At 44.8% G+C, this 17,265-nt stretch overlaps 1 protein-coding gene across 1 annotated transcript in view; it reads right to left on the reverse strand.

The window, feature by feature from the left end:
* The window catches only part of syne1a (spectrin repeat containing, nuclear envelope 1a), an 86,306-nt gene that overhangs the window by 36,051 nt on the left and 32,990 nt on the right, over positions 1-17,265 (reverse strand). Inside the window, exons 57-73 of the mRNA XM_078799295.1 lie at positions 14,279-14,456; positions 12,997-13,179; positions 12,236-12,379; positions 10,348-10,503; positions 9,630-9,794; positions 9,389-9,561; positions 9,164-9,317; positions 8,788-8,931; positions 8,557-8,721; positions 8,150-8,467; positions 7,915-8,070; positions 5,924-6,094; positions 2,214-2,540; positions 1,960-2,112; positions 1,726-1,893; positions 1,266-1,442; positions 36-182 (exon numbers count right to left, since the gene is read on the reverse strand). Of these exons, the coding sequence (XP_078655421.1) occupies positions 36-182; positions 1,266-1,442; positions 1,726-1,893; positions 1,960-2,112; positions 2,214-2,540; positions 5,924-6,094; positions 7,915-8,070; positions 8,150-8,467; positions 8,557-8,721; positions 8,788-8,931; positions 9,164-9,317; positions 9,389-9,561; positions 9,630-9,794; positions 10,348-10,503; positions 12,236-12,379; positions 12,997-13,179; positions 14,279-14,456 (3,079 nt within the window). The remainder of the gene's footprint in view (positions 1-35; positions 183-1,265; positions 1,443-1,725; positions 1,894-1,959; positions 2,113-2,213; positions 2,541-5,923; positions 6,095-7,914; positions 8,071-8,149; positions 8,468-8,556; positions 8,722-8,787; positions 8,932-9,163; positions 9,318-9,388; positions 9,562-9,629; positions 9,795-10,347; positions 10,504-12,235; positions 12,380-12,996; positions 13,180-14,278; positions 14,457-17,265) is intronic.

The raw sequence follows: 17,265 nt of genomic DNA on the forward strand, positions 1-17,265 counted from the left end.
ATGGAAGCATAAAATAGTCAAAAATGTGTTGGGACCTGCTGTAGCGCCTCCTCCAGGCTCAGAGGGGTCTGTGCAGGAGGCTCGGGCTGCTCCGAGACAGATGTCAGCCAAGTCTTGCATTGTTGCAGGGTGTCTTGGAGATTCACGTGTCTCTGAAGCTCATGGTCCAGGCTTTGATATACCTAAAAGCCATTTCAGAAGATATCAGCATTGTTGTTTTTGTTGATGGGCACTGAGGAAAGCAAATCAGACACTGTGCAGCAAGCAGCGTATTTGACAGGTGTTGAATGCGGAGGTGGCCATACCCTCCAGGGGAGAATGAAACAGCAATGTTTGATTGACAATCTTAATATGGAAGCTCTAAAGACAGAAGAAGGGGGGTATGTATTGGCACGCTGCCCTAAGTTTCTGGCAAAGGCTTATTGGCTGGCTCGGTGCAAAGTGGCAGGCAGGATATTAGAGCTTACATTGGGATGCAGTTGGCAGCCACTGGTGCATCTAAAGGGGGAAATGCCAGATTGGCTGAGGTGGAAAAAAAAATGATGGCGTCTCGGGAGGTGAGCAATGATGACAAGAGTGGAGGATGCCAGAATGACAGAGTGGCGCTGGATTAGAGGGCTTCTGGAATAGTGGCACAGGCATGAAACCATGGAGTTGACAGGGGGATAAACTGGAGATTAATACGGCGGGATTGAGTTAGCCACTTTGGCATAGGGGGTCCGCCTGAGAGTGGCGGCTGTTGGGCTCCGCCTGGCAGCCGCCGCCGTGCCCTCTAGGCTGGTGGGGAAGGACTGTCGTCAAGAGACGGTTAAGGTGTCAGATTGGGTTAGGATTAAGTGGTCGCCTTGGCGGCTGGAACAGTAATGACATTGATATGTTGGCTGTGGCCTTATTTGGCGTCCACGTGTCGCCGTGGAAAAATGTTTACTCATCCATTAGAACAGAAGTGTGCCACAATCACTGCTTTAAATTACATTCCGTATGCTGCAAACGTATTAAACCACTATGAGACTTGCTGCTGTAATAATCTAATTAGTGTTTGTTCATTCAAACAGCAAATAATGCATTGGAAGATAATGCGAGAAAATGATTTCCGAACGGCTACATTTTTTAACATAGAAAGGAAAACATTGCTCTCTCATGTTCACATGAGACATTTATTAATTGGTGTACTGCACAACAAAACAGCAACAGAACCAATGGTGTAATAATGGTAAGGAGCAAAATGCTCAGCCAGCATAGAACCCCCCCCCATCTTTACTTACTCTCTGTGCTGTGCTACAGATGGCAGAGTAGCTGTCTCTGGTGCCTTGCTGGTGAGCCTGGACCTGCTGTCTCAGCCGACTCTGCACGCGCTCGTCGCAGCCGTGCACCAGGTGGTCCCCTCGCTGCTTCAAGCCTGCCAAGCGATCCTCAAAGCCTGCTATCTCCTCCATGATGGCCTGTGGAGGACAAAGGGACAGAGTAAAAAAAAAAAAAAAAAAGATGTCAGGATGGTCAATGACACAGGATGTCACAACAGACCGATAGCACACAATGTGGTCTTACGGGATAATTATTATGACAGCCGTGAAGGGATCGAGTTTGAAGGTTAAGGCTCTGAAGGACACTACTTCACTACACTATATAAAGTATATATAATATACATGTACAGTGTGTATTCAAAGCTGCATCATTCACACAGCTCCTATGTGTTTATATCATGTGACAACATGTCATGGTCACCTTGTGCCTAGCCAGCTGTTGAGTGGCCGCCTCCAGACTTTGGCTCATGCTGGGGTCAGGCGTCACCATCCTGCTGGACATCTGCAGCAGCCATCGCTCCGCCTCCTGGAGCTTGTTGTGGTACACTTCTTGCTCCTTCACATGGCCGCTGAGATGCTCCACGTGGGACTTAACATTGGAAGGATACGTAAGACGGGATGACCGTGAGGAGAAGTCCCCTTCATGTTTTCTTACCATGGCCATATTGCACAGGTCACTGTAGTCCTTTTGCAGCTTGTTCATCTTGTCTCTGACGGAGGGGTAATGGACAGATGCCAGCAAAGCATCGCCCTTCTCCACCACTGACCTGATGGAGCCATCCTGGGACTGGACCATCTGTAGCAGAGCCTGGGTGGGAAGAACAAAAATACATATAATCCTTCTCATTAATGATGCTTATCTACCAGAATCTTACTCATGATTGCAATGTAAAAAGTAGCCATTTTAACCTTGTACTTGGCAAGCTGTGCCCTCCGTTGGTATAGTTCAGCCTTGGGCTCCACTGGAGAGCTGAGCAAAGCCTTCGTCTCCACCAGCCACTGGGCCTGAGCCTTGTAGCGGTCCTGAAACTCCTTCGCCAGCAGCGACGCACGCTCCAGGAAGCTGTGTTCTTGCCTGAGCCAACCCGAGAGCTCCTCCAGCTGGGAAAGACGGGCTTCCACCTCCCCTCCTAAGCTCTCTGCTCCGGCCTCGTTCAGGAAACCTGCTGCCCGCTCAGCCGTCTCCCTCAGGGACTTCAGGAAGCTGTGACCGTGATGGAGATCAGCCTGCAGAGTCTGGGTGATGGAGTCAATTAATCATCATCAATCAAACAGGAGTTTGTAAACAATCACAAAGTGATTCTCACATTGTTCTTCCCATTATTTGTACTATTGTATTTTTATAGCAAATGTGACCCACATTGAAGGGACTTTCAGGTTCTCTTTGTCCTTCACCTTCTGGTAGTGTTTCAAAAGGCTCAGTAGCCATCAGGTAGGCTGACACCTGTGTGTTGCGTTGGGGAGAGGCTTGGCAGGTCATGGTGTGGAGAAACCACAGAGAATAATATGAAAGGAGGACCCAATTATAAGAGGCCCTTAACGGGGAGAAGGAGCCACGGGGGTTTCCAGGGTAACCGCAACACAAGCTCAATGGGACGCCTTCTAGCTTTCATCATGCTTCTATTACTGCTCGAGTGGAGATGTGCTACGCAATGCCAGGAGACATCTCCAGCTATGGCTGCTAATGATATGATGTGTCTGCCTGCACACGTCCGTGTTTGCTGCGTACCGAGACGCCCAATCATTCTAACGACCCACCTTTGTTCCTTCTTGATGACCCTAATAAGACATCCACACATCACACAACCTGAACGAAAACAAGAAACGTTTGCCATAATTGCTCAAGCGACCGTGTCACGTTCTGCCCACTTCACATTCTCCTCTAACCTCCCAGCGCGCATCAAGTGTCTGTATAATCGGCTGCCAGCGTTTCACGATCCCAGGGTCCATATGGTGCATTTAGGTGCCACACTCATTCATTAACGCTGATAAAGTAGCAGACATTACAGGCTGCTGAACATTATTTATGAGGTCCTGCACACTGGGTGCCCTTTAGGCTGTTGTTAAACGGTCTTCTATCATGCTAACATTAATTATTCAAAGTCTTGTGTACACCCTCTGTGTGTGCCAACATCCTGTCTGCATCATATTCTACACTTTATATATATTTCAATTTTTTTGTATACATCTAAAGCTCCTATTTAATTTCCTGAGAATAAATAAAAAATAATTTTGAGCCGAGAGAGAGTGGAAAAAAAGTTCCTCTCGTTCCATGTGGAAGTGGTAGGTTTTTGGCTTCTTTGTCCGTCTGAAACACTTGAAGTTTAGAATAAGCAAATTGGAGAGGCTAACTAGTTAGCTCACTTTTATGTCCCTGCAGTGATACCGTTGCCTGCAATGTGATGTAAACAAAGAATAGGAGTGTAAATGTGACTATTGGGGTGTTGTTTCATGTATACGGAGCTCTAATAATGTTAAAACAAATGTTACAACAAAAACAAAACATTCCGTTAATATTAGGGATGTCCGATATCAGCATAGGTTGATTTCAGTATTACATTTTTTTACAATCAAGAGAAACAATATTAAAATGCTGTATACAACACATATGTGTTAATTCCACCATTGGAGATATGTCATGTTACACATACCGGTATGGTATCGGTATCAGAAATTGAGAGTTGGACAATATCGGCATATGGGTTTTCATTAAAAAAAAAAACAATATTGGACATCTGCAGTAAATACCGAATCCTAATTTGCAGAAATTCAAGTATCACAATTAACTGATATATGAAGGATGACTTCTAAAAAAAAACAAGTGGTGTTTAGCAACTAAGTGGTTCGCGTGTAGGTCACACAACTAGAAGACCTGAGTTCGATTCCACCCTCGGCCATCTCTGTTTGAGTTTGCATGTTCTCCCAGTGCATGCGTGGGTTTTTTCCGGGGACTCCGGTTTCCTCCCACATTTCAAAAACATGCTAGGTTAATTGGTGACTCCAAATTGTCCATAGGTATGAATGTGAGTGTGAATGGTTGTTTGTCTATATGTGCCCTGTGATTGGGTCTCGCCTGAAGACAGCTGGGATAGGCTCCAGCACCCTTGCGACCCTTGTGACCCTTGTGAGCATAAGCGGTAAAAAAATGAATGAATGAATGAATGGTACCCTTCAGTGGCAAAACAGACAAGCAACATATGGGGTTAAACCTTTAGAAGCTCACGATCACTTACCAGAGAAGGGCCAGTACACCTTTCTAGTGTTACAAGTTAGCCTGAAACAAAGTACAAATCCAACTGATGGCCCGTCGCTCTGCTATTGATCGGTAATCTTTGGGTCGTTGCATAATTATCTCAGTTCAATGAATAGCCCTGGAGAGCTCACCACAGGGGGATGACGACCGGTGAAGTAATGGAAGGGCACATGTGGTGACCAAACGCCTCAACTTTCTGTTCAGAAGCACCACCATCGATCTGATGCAAGGATAAGTGCAGACTCCGCCGGGCTGCGTGACGTGCACCACGTGGCGTAAATAGTCACTGAAAGTGTGAGCGTCTGCATGTGATGTGTAGGAGCTTATTAGTTGTTACTTTGGAAATGAGAGTGTTGTGAAGCAGTAAGGGCGCCACATCAATTATGGAGTCTGAGCCAGCAGGAACCTGACACTGCTGCTGCTTCTTCATCCTCGCCTTCACAGCGGGGGTGTCGCACCCTGCTAACGCTCTTCTTCTAAGGCAGCGCCTGCTTTGTCTTCATAAAGAGACAATCGATACGAGCATTGTGATCCAGGCCGTATCACACTTGTGGAAAATACTTCAAATCTAGCAAGCAATAGCTCCGAGCCAAAAGTGGCCATTTGAGCTGAAAATCACAGAAAATGCAGATATCACACATTTTCCTTGGCCAAGCATGCTGAAGCTGCCAAAAAAGAGCTCTACAGTTACAAGATTAGATAAAATTTTCCAGCCTACAGTACAGCCTACATAGTATGGCTAACTCACAATATTAACTACAGTAATCCCTCCTTTATTGTAGTTAGTTGGTTCCGATTGGGATTAATTAATTTCCTTATGTATGAATCAAGTATTTTCATAGTTAGAGTATAGAATACCAGTTTACAACCTTCTACATAAGTTTTTTGTTTTATTAGAGCCCTCTACAGATATAACAACACCCCTACAGTCACATTTGCGCATATACTAACCAATATAGCAGATGTAATCTGAGGAAATAAACCATTTAAGACATAAATAAGACTCGTGCTCAAGTGTGTTGCAATAAATGCCTTCCGGACTTGTGGACAGGAAGTGACGTCAGGGATTCAGAGTTGAGTTTTAGCTAGAATACAGCCACAAACTGTACCTGCTATTATTGCTGTGTTATTAGTGATGCCTAGTGGAACAGTCATTCATTCATTCATTTTAACTGCTTATCCTCACAAGGGGTGCTGGAGCCTATCCCAACAGGGTTACACCCTGGGCTGGTCGCCAGCCAATTACAGGGCACATATAGACAAACAACCATTCACACTATGGCAATTTGGAGTCCATCTATGTAATTGTATTTTGGTTCAGGTAGTAATTTCTGACTAATAATTGGGTGTAGGGGTTGACTAGTACCTCTAGTTTCTTCAGCTTCTTGTCCATCGTGTTGCGGTCCAGGGGTTCGGAGGTGTCAGTTACTTCTGTGAAGCTTTTCTGCGCCGAGCTGAGCCAATCTGTGAAGGTCATGCAAAGGTTTTCGGCCTCTTCAATACTCTTCAGCTCCTCCTGCAGCTGCTTGATGGAGTCCTGCAAGATCAGAAAATAGATTTAAGCAAATATAAGAGCACAAAAAATCAATATTGTATGTTCTTGTATGACTGCATGTGAATCTATCATGATTCAGTTGCTGTTATTTGGATATTTCATACAAAACAACTACAGCCTGCAGGTTGTTTCTGCTGGTATTGTTAGTATAAGACTCATTTCCTCTTTCAAAGTTGCTTCCCAGCAGGTTTCCACCACCAGGGAAAAAGGCTCTGTGAACTGCCATCAAAACAAAAAATATTCAATCCCTACTACCCCCTTTTATTACAAGAGAGGGGGGGGTGGGAGGGTGGCGTGTTAACTCCCTTGCTGCGATGAGAAAACAGGGGTGGCGGGCTTCTAGTGGCATTGACACTAATTGGAGCTTCTCACTACAGGATTGGGGATGTGGATCCTGTAGTGAGAAGCTCCAATTAGCTGGTATTGCTGAGCGCACACCTTTTTCTGAGAGGGAGTTAACAGCCACCCCCCACCCACCCCCAGTGTTGAAGCTGGAGTAAGTTTGAGAGTGTGGAAAGATGGCAAGACGTGTGCGTGCTATGATGTGTCACTGAAGGTGTAAAAATCAATCAAGTGCGTGTGTAGCATTTTCACTCCAGATGCTGTGCACTGTGAGCGCCTGTGTCCCATCAATTTTTCTTTAAAGAACCCCCCATAAAAGCAGCAGGCAACACATGGGGAGGCTGGATCTGAGTACACAGAACAGTACACGGTCTCTTCAAAGCTGCTTCAAGTCCAAATACCCCATGGAATAAATAATAGCATGGGATGAAAAGCCCTCTTACAGGCAATATATACAATCTATAATGACACTGCACACTAGGTCCCGGCTTTTCATGGAAGTATAAAAGGTCGTATTGTGATTGATTGACAGACTATTTTACAACCTCCAATTAAATAACAGGAGCCCTAAAAAGAAATGTGGTTACAGTCATCCCTCGTTTATCATGGTTAATTGATTCTTGCCTCGTCCGTGATAAGTGAATTTCCGTGAAGTGGGATTCATTCATTCATTCATGTTCTATTCAGCCAATTATAGGGCACACTTACAATTACCAATTACAGACAAACAACCATTCACACTCACATTCATACCTATGGACAATTTGGAGTCGCCAATTAACCTAGCATGTTTTTGGAATGTGGGAGGAAACCGGAGTACCCGGAGAAAACCCACACATGCACAGGGAGAACATGCAAAGTCCACACAGTGGGATTCAATATCAATAAATTCAATATTTTCGTAGTTACAGCATAACAGGCGTGAAACAGAACCCTTATGGACGCCTTTGCTAATGCACAGGCTATGGTACGGAATCACTGCAGAAACACAAGAGACGGACACCGCTACCATAGAAAACTTTCGAGCAAGGGTTTCAAACAGAGTAGGGAAGAAGGTAAAAATGAAGCCAAAAACGTACCGCTTCCACATGGACTAGGAGGATTTTTTTTTTTTTTTTACTTCATCATGCTGGATGTGTCATAGCTGACAACATGCAGTGTGAAGTTAATGTAATGTGAGGTTTATGTAACATTACAGAAGCCTGGTGACCAGAAGATAACATACTAAGACTACAGACTAAATTGTCTGTCAATCATTTATTTATGAATTAATTTGGACAAAAATTAGATAACAATAAGGAAGCCATTTTCAAACCACAATGTTGCGAGGGACGACTGTATTGTGATTTATGAATTGATTTATTTATTGAAGTAAATCATCATAATTGAACTCCTATTGCAAGGTCATAGACAACCAGAATTGTTTATGGTAAATGTTGTTCAACAAAAGAGTGACTAACCTGTATGCTGAGCAGCAGGGAGTGGTAGCGGGCGGTGAGCTGCATTGTCGTGACGCTAACATGACCACTGATGTAGGCTTCTTCCAAAATCTGCTGGGATAACGAGGAGAGGCCATCCACTTCTCCTTGCCGTGTCAGCACAGCTTGAAGACACGACTGCTCACAAGCAACGCAGAGAAGATTAGAGATTATTTGCTGTTGCCTTGTGAATGTCCGGGCCTTACTAAGTACTAACCTTGAGTTTCGACAACTGAGTCTTTTTGGTGCCTCTGTCAGACCTCCGATGAGGTCTCAAGTTAGCCCCTTTCTCCATCTCCTCAAGCCACTGAGCTAAAGTAAGGAACTTCTGCCCCATCTCTTTTAATCTGGCCAAGGTGGACTTCAGCTGGGTCTGGGTCTCCTCCAAACGGTCCTGGTAAGACACCCACTCCCTTTGTGCAGTGTCAAGGGTTCTGTCCTCTATCTGGGGTACACCCCATGGGATGACCCTCTCTCTGGTGGTCAGCACTGACGACAGCAGCGACTGGCCATCTGAGCAGTGCTCCTGGAGAAGCTAGGATGAACATAACAGGTGCAGTAAGAACCTGAAGAACTGGAGCTTTAAAAAGGCTTCTAAGTGTCAAGAAGGTTCGGTATGGATACCTGGAGCTGCTTCAGTGTTCCCTCAAGTGTCTCCACATCTCCTTCCAGATGGGATAATGACGCCAGAGTGGCCTGTTCTTGCTCCAACCAATCTTCAAACACATGTAGCCCTCGCTGGTAGTCCTGGTGGATCAGCACCAGCCCCTTAGCCTTGCTGACGGCGTTCTGGAGAACAAGCTTGAAGATAACTATTCAAGATAAAAGCAATGGGAAACCAACACATTCACATACCTTGGCTTTTTCTTTGAGTGCGGTGTATCTGGTCTGTAGCTGCTTCACTTCCTGCTGGGTGGTGCAGTGTTCCGCCATGTTGGCTCCCTTTGTTGCTATGGTCTCCAGGGGACAGCTGTGACTCAGCACTTCCTCATATAGAAGCTGGAATGAAAACACGCACATACATTCATTGTAGGTTGCAGACCCCAAAGGGGGCCCCCCGAGGCATACATGTATAGCACAACAGTATGACAATGTGAGCCAGCAGGATGAGCCCCATGTATGCGCTCATTGCTTTGTATAAAATAAACAAAATAAGGCAGGCTTTGCTACACATCTTAAAATAAAATCCGTCCTGTCAAGATGTTTTCTTTTTTATTTTACATTCCAGTACCTTAGTCTTTCCCAGGTTGGCAGTCTTGTCTCTCATCTCAGAGTACTGTCTGTCCGAGCAGCTCAGTGTTTCCTCAACACGGTCCATCCAAAGCACAAAGTGCCCCACATCCTCCTGATAGCTGGTCCACTGCGACAAGGCACCCTCCAGTTGGCTGTTCATACCCACAAGCTCATGTCAACACTTGGATTAAACTCCACATTTAACTGTCATATCCTGCACAACCTCTTGCACTTGATGGAGGCAGAAAGCAAGGAGTCCCACGAGTCCTTCAGGTCCTGGATCTGTTTCCGGATCACCGGGACACCCTCAGCCGACGTGTTCCGCTGGACCGCTTCTCCTCTGGTAAGCAGCATCTTCAGTTGGATCTCCCGCTCCTGACGTGCGGCGAGCAAAGTCTGCAACGCGGGGATTTGAGCTAATTAAACATCAAGTTGTCAAGCTTAATCAATGTGTTCCTCCTTACTTCCAGCTGTAACATGCGGTCCTCCAGCACAACTTTATCAGAAGTGGCAGAGATGCACGTGCCCAGGATCCTCTGAGCTTTGCACACCCATTCCTGGAGCTCTACGAGGCCCTGAGAGAAGAGGCGGTGCTCCCCTACGATACGCTCAACCCTGGAGGCCTTGTCCTGCAGAAAAGAGTGACAATAAAACCACGTGATTATTATCACAGTAACGTTATGTTTTTTGGGCTCACTAGCCCAACCCCCACATTACCAGAAAAACATGATTAATTTTGTCTGCAGTTATCCTTCATGCATATTTAATACGAGCCTACTTGTATAGGCAAGGCAAAGCTGCAATAATAATCAACAGTTTCAAACAAGCCTAAAAAGGAAGCAGAGACTTCAATTCTACAAGAACGATGCAGCCAAGTTGTGTGTCAAATTCATCAACTAGGAGATAGAGTAGACACTTAATGAGGGTTTGCCAAAGGTCAGCTGCCGCAGCACTCATACATTTCAAAGATGACATTTTCAGATAAAAGATGTAGGTGGGCTAACAGAGCGTTTGCCCTTTCTTGTGATGATACGGCTGCAGGACCTTTTTTCGGAAATGGGTTTTTCAGCTAGCGAGACCAATTACACGTGGCAGGTACGGTAACCATCAGCGATGTTGAGCAAGGAACAAGAACAGAAAGATGGACAGCGGAGGTCATCAGGCAGGTTTACACGGTCTTACCTTGGTCAAGTTGCTGAGAGCCAAGTACTGCGCCGACAGCTGCGACACTCGATGGACGAAGCCCTTGCCCGCAGCCTGTCCCTCCCAGAGACGATGAGCTCTCTCTCTGAGTTGGCCCAGTTCTGCGTCGCGACTAAACATCTCCTCCAGAACATTCTGGTGTCCCATTTGAAGAGGGAGATGCACAGATGAGGGTTCATTCGTAAAAACAGCTGTTTCTGACCTCCATTGATAAAATGTACCAATACTTAAAGGTCCCATAATCGGATGAAAATAAGACCTTGATGCTGGGATTATAGGATGATTATTTATCTATTTATCAGGTCTGATGTCACCATGCAGCTAAATGAAGTGACATGTTTGACGTCAGCTGAGTGCTAGCAGCATGTCAGCGGTGTAGAGAGCGGCCGACAGCAGCTCCTGTGATATTGTTCACTACGTGTATTTCTCTGCTTGTTAATAAACAGATTGAAGTGCATGGTGGGTCTCTACTTGAACAATAAACAGCGACAGTAGAGTGGCAGTCTGCAACGGTTTCTAGGTGTCACCATGTCATGAACATCTGAAATTTCAAAAGCAACCTCTCCAAAGTGGAGCAAACATGAGATGATGGATATTTTTTTTTTCACGAAGCCAATGTGGCAAAATAGGAGACCTTTAAGCCAAGCACAGACAAAAAGTAGTGACAGTACGAGGTCTAAACATGAAAAGAGGATTTATGCAGCATGTATTGTATTGTACTTGAGGTGCTGAGGGGAAGCATGTAATTGGTAGCAGGGCCAAACAAAAGCAACAGAGTACATACAAAAAAATACCAACAATGATAAGGGCAGAGCTTTGCGACAGGCTTGATATATTTTCCCCCTCCTTTGTCGCTTTTATCTTTTTAACGCTCCTCTCCTTTTTTTTTTTTTTTGTGCCTCTGCCAGACATGACAGATCCTGTTATCGCATCCTGGTAAAACGGGGTTTTGACAGAAGGGGGATTTAATTAGATTCCCTGACTTTGCCTGTGACTATTATGTCAAGCCGCTGCTCTATTTTGATCCAGTGGTGCTCGACAAATGTAATTAGGTCTTCTTTTCCCATCTGATTTCAGATTACACTTTGGGGATGCTTATCTGATGAAAAGCGGGGAGTACAGTATTTTGTGCCCTTGAAAAATCAACTCAGTCGTCAATTTATAAGACAAAGGGAAAATAGAAGTTAAACATCTTACACGAAAACTGCACTTTTGTAAAAAAAAAAAAAAAAAAAATTGGCCCACCATTATGTCAGACATGATGTCTTTTTCTGTGTGTTCTAAAGATATACAAACAGCTAAAAAAGGCAGCTAAGAATACACGTAATGGGACGAATTTATTCCTATTTCTGAGAAAAAAAACTGTCAACAATGTCCTATTTACAAAATGCGACCTGCATATTAACCAAGCTACAGCAACATTGCTATAATTATTGTTTTAAACACAGTTACGCCAAAGAACTATAAGTTACTGTGTAGTGACACGACACCGGCTGGCTACTAGTAGTAGTAGCTTCATGACATGCTTGCTTACAGCGTCGCCCTCACAATGCCTCACAGCTCCTGCTGTGTTTTTGTTTTTGAGTTTGGAAAAGTTAACACAAGATCAATAATCTAGAGATGCTTAAAAAGACCAAAATAGGGCAAAATATTGTAAGTATTACATGTTATGTATATAAATCCATAAAACCTTTCAGAGGAGTTTTAATAGCGGGCTTTTTAGGCATACATGCATTAATTACCTGCCTCTTTTTAGCTGTTTGTATATCTTTAGAACATACAGAAAATAGAAAGTGCATTCATGTCTCACATAAGGATTGTGGATGATGTGCAATAGCGTTCCGTTGAAGGATAACATGGCGCTGACCTGTAGTTTGCTAAGCTCTTGTTTCTTGGCCGAGAGGTCGTGTAGTCGAGCGCTGCTTTCCTGAACCTTGACCTCGGCGCTGTTGAGCCACACCTGCAAGGGTTGTGCGCTGGCTTCAAACTCTGTCATCTGACAATACAAGCTCTGTGAAATATAAAAAAAGACACACATTTCATTAGAATAAATACACAACTAAGATGGAGAAGTTCCATGATTTGCTCCCAAAAATAAAAGGGTTTTAAGTCGAGCAAGCAAAGACAATGACTTGATTCATGTCAAAGCAAAACCACACAGTTAGCATACCGCATTGTCTCTTCAGCACAGTTTCTACAAAGCAATGCAGTTTGCATTGTAGTTTAGTGCCGTAGACCAGCACAATAACCACAGCACTATGCCGCCTAAAGGGTGGCATGAGATGCATCAGTGTGGTCTTTTGATTGGTCGACAGAGAATCAGATTTTTTTTTTTAATCAGTTTTGGCGAGAATGGAATGGGGAAGACTACAAAAAACATTTCCAAACACAAACGTTTGTTGTTGATGTAATAAACGGCCATATGCCCAGATGAAAGAACACCCAATGTTGGATGTCCGCCATTGTTATCCTCTTCTACCTATTTATTTTATAGTCTGCCTTGTTTTATTGTCATTCTTTCTCATTATCCTTATTGACATTAGTCTATTCACGTGCTTAACTCTTCATTTTAACATCACCATGTTGCCTTTACATGCTCAATAAAAGGCAAACTACAAAAACCCCCACCTTGAGCGCATCCTGCCTCAGCTGCAAGTTATTCATCAGGCTTTTCCAGTCCTCCCTGGCGGTCGCCACTTTGGCCTTGATCCCCTCCACTCTGTCTTTGGACACCACCGCCATCAGCAGCTCCCCGCTGGCTCCTACTGTACTCAGCCTGGCCTGGCCGTGCTCCCTGTCACTCAGGAACTCCTAAGGGGGGGACACGGGAGAAGACAAAGACAAAGGAGCTGTTTAACACACACACACACACAAATATATATATATATATATACAGTGAAAACAACAGGAGGAAAATGTGCAAGTGAAAGAGAATGAGTGACAACCAAGTGACTTACTTTTTGTCTTCCATTGTCCCGGTTGTGGGTAATTCAACACAATGATGGACACTTTACACAATCAGGCGCAATTAGAGCCATTATGAATTCCCTATGCGTGGGCGCAAGGAGGGGCTTGACCCGCGTAGGCAGATTAGAGAAGTCAGCGAGTCTTTTTTTACACACTAAACGTACACATACACACACACATGTATGTACAGTACACAAAACACCCCTCCCTCAGAGCACGGCAAATGACAGCAGCGCAGCAGGGACCACTCTACCATCTGTGCCTCACACACATTTTTGTTTTTTAACTTCCCGCTTCTTCTCTATCCTCCTTCTCATACACCACCAATTAAGGGTGACACATCCGTGTGTTTATGAACCCCCATCCCCAAACAGCCACCCCCCCCCTCCCACGCCAGTCCTCCTGGAGGTCGGCCATGTGGAAACATTGTTCCACATTCCTCACCAGGTCAATGATAAATAAAACATGACTCTCCCTCTCTGGGCCGCCGTACACTCGGTGACAATCCCTCTCATCCTCACAAAGCAACAGCAGCAACTTGGGAAAGAGGACGCACGCCAACTTCCTCCCGTCTTTGAAATCCTCGCTGACAATGAGACAAAAATAGAACTCTCCACATACTTAACGCAAATCTGACTGCTAATAAATGTGGACTAGTCTTTGTTGTGACAGACACAGGCAGGTAATTATCCGCTGAGGCAATACAGGGGTATCTACCTGAACCAGCAAGAACCCGCCCCTTCGCCAAGGCCCTGCGGTGCTCCAAAGAGCACCTGCCAGCTTCTCAGAGGACAACCTTAGAAGACATACTTCCAAAGGAGAAGCACACTTGTGTCCCATTTGGACGTGTCTCCAAAATCTCCAAGCTAAATTAAATTCAATGCAGTTCAAAGTATACTTTTACTCCACGATTAACAGCCAAGAATTCTGCAAAACATCACACCTGTATTCTTTGCAGAGCGGTGGAGGCCTCTGCAACGCTCTGTGGCACGTCGAAACATTTGGCGGTGCAGATTTTGGCGTTGACCAACCACTGCTGGAAGTCTCTGAGTGCGGCCCGGAACCGCTGCTCCAGGAGGCGCTCCTTATTTTGGCACTCCCTGGACGCACGGAGGCTGAGGCTAAAAGAGGAAAGAAGAAGTGGGTGAAAACTTTGGTGAAGGAACAAAGAAGAAAGTGCCGACTGTCCGATCGATAAAGATGGCGTGATAGCGTACAAAGTGGATGTATGCGAGGATGAGAAGCAGGCAGGTGGAGAGCTGGAAAAAAAGTGGGTGAAGTGGAAGCGATGAGCTGTGGGTATAAGGTGGGGGATGGTGGCTGTGGGGGTTAAACGGGAGGCAACATATGAGCGGGGCGAGAGTTCACGAGGGTGATCATACAGCATGAGGAGGATGAGGGATGACGGGTCGATGCTGTGAGGAAAAGGGTGACGTCAAAGCGACATGACAGCCATATTTAACAAAGAGGCGTGGGTTAACACACACACACGTCCTATTCAGGTCTATCCTTTCTGCAGTTTATAATACAAAACAGGTGCTACACAAAATTGTGTACAAAATATAGTACACATCAGTATCTGTCAGGGCAGCATGCAAGGCTTTTCCTGCTCATGTATATGCATTAGTGGGAAGGTCAAAGAAGAGTGGGTGTTTTGTTCTAAAACGAGTGAGGAGACTGATTAGCTATTCACTAGTGTGTCAGTAAACTGCAGCAGGAAGAAAAACACACACACATCTGTTTACGGTGAAAAATGCCCAGCCTCCAAAAAACAACAGATGTGATCCAAACTGCAGACATTTTATTATTCCTACCATGCTTATTTATTTATTTTACACATCCACCGAGCTACATATAAGTCCAAATATTACAAGAACAACGCACTTCCATTTTCACTTTGAGCTCTAGAATTGTGGTGTAGTAGTGAATGGACAGTATATTCCCACCCAAGTGTTCTTGAGTGGCTTTAAAAAAGGCATTCATCCGCCAAAATGAAAGTGAAGACGGACACAAGCCAAAAAAAAAAAAAAAAAGCAAACCAGGCGATATGTCGCTAAGCAACTGGTGTCTGGGTCAACTTTCACCTCGGTCTTTTCCTGACACATGTCACAACTTAAGCTTAGCTGTTCCGCTTCCAAACACCTCGCGTCGTCGTGCTTTAGAAATCCGGCCCACTCACGCCAACTGTTGTTCCTCAGGGAGTCATTGTTATGGCAAGGAATGAGGATGTTCTACAGCGTCTCATCATGTGCGGCAAGCCATCCCCTCGACAGCGAGTAATAAGCTGATATTGATATTTGCAGACGTTTTCTTCAATTTGACAAACGTACCCCCAAAGCAATAAATGTGTCATTCAGCTTGTGATGCATATGTGTGCTGTGTTTCTTTATAGGTTCAAATAATCTGGGGTGTTTATTTGCTCACCTGCAGAGAGTACCAGGCGTTTATTTGAACATGTTTATGTAAAGTGGGACTTTCATGTCACGGTGGGAAAGCAATGTAAAAGTGTCTCGTGTCTATTAGAGCCGAGGCCACTAGTTTATGGTAAATTATTAACACAGTTTTCAAAAAAAAAAAATGTTGACCCAGTTTTGCAGGTGCAATGTTGTTATGGATTTAATATTACATTCATTCATTCATTTTCTACCGCTTATCCTCACGAGGGTCGCGGGGGTGCTGGAGGCTATTCCAGTAGGGTACACCTTGGACTGGTCGCCAGCCAATCACAGGGCACATATAGACAAACAACCATTCACACTCACATTCATACCTATGGACAATTTGGAGTCGCCAATTAACCTAGCATGTTTTTGGAATGTGGGAGGAAACCGGATTACCCGGAGAAAGCCCACACATGTACGGGGAGAACATGCAAACGAGATAGCCGAGGGTGGTATTGAACTCGGGTCTCCTAGCTGTGACGTCTGCGTGCTAACCACTTGACCTTAATATTACAATAATGCTTAATATTACATCAGGGGTGCCAGAAGCTTGAGAAACATAAAGAAACACATTTTGAAACCTGCTAAACTAAATGTAGCTAATTTTGTTCCAGGAATAGGGGAGGCCACCCAAGTATGATGTAAACATTTTACTATACCACACCTACAAAACTCATCCTCACATTGCTTACATTACTTTCTGTGACTCCCGACACCGTACAAGCTGCATAAGAGTACACTATTACATTTTATCAGTGGTGGGCGCTCAGGGCCAGCAAGGCCTTCTCTGATGGCTTAAAGACCGTCTGATCTACATTTGTAACTTTTATTGTATCCACACAATAAACTTCCAGAGTGGGAAACGCCGTCTTGTGGTTTCCTTGTGTACTTTTTCAAAACGATGACATCACCGTCCCGTCGCCATCATGTGACCAGAAGTGAGCTTTGACGAAAACGCCACCCGTATAACACGTATAACGTGTCTTGTGTATAACATCGCCTGAAATAGGGCCTTAAATTCTAGTATTTGTTCCATGAAGTTGCCATGTTAGTCTAATTTGCTCAGGGCCTTCAGAATCCACAGTGCTGGCGGATGTCACTTTGGCTAATACAAATGAGGCTGTTTTTTTTTTTTTTTACCAATAAAAATAAAAAAAGTTGAGTGGTTAGCGCGCAGGCCTCACAGCTAGGAGACCCGATTTCAATTCCACCCACAGCCCCGGAGTTTGCATGTTCTCCCCGTGCATGTGTGGGTTTTCTCCGGGTACTCCGGTTTCCTCCCACATTCCAAAAACATGCTAGGTTAATTGGTGACTCCAAATTGTCCATAGGTATGAATGTGAGCGTGAATGGTTGTTTGTCTATATGTGCTCTGTGATTGGCTGGCGACCAGTCCAGGGTGTAACCCGCCTCTCGCTCGAAAACAGCTGGGATAGGCTCCAGCACCCCTACAACACCCGTGAGGATAAGCAGTAGAAAATGAATGAAT

This window comes from Doryrhamphus excisus, linkage group LG19, assembly GCF_037039965.1.
Source record: "Doryrhamphus excisus strain RoL-2023G ecotype Guam linkage group LG19, RoL_Dexc_Guam_v1.1, whole genome shotgun sequence".
In the NCBI taxonomy this organism is placed as follows: Eukaryota; Metazoa; Chordata; class Actinopteri; order Syngnathiformes; family Syngnathidae; genus Doryrhamphus; species Doryrhamphus excisus.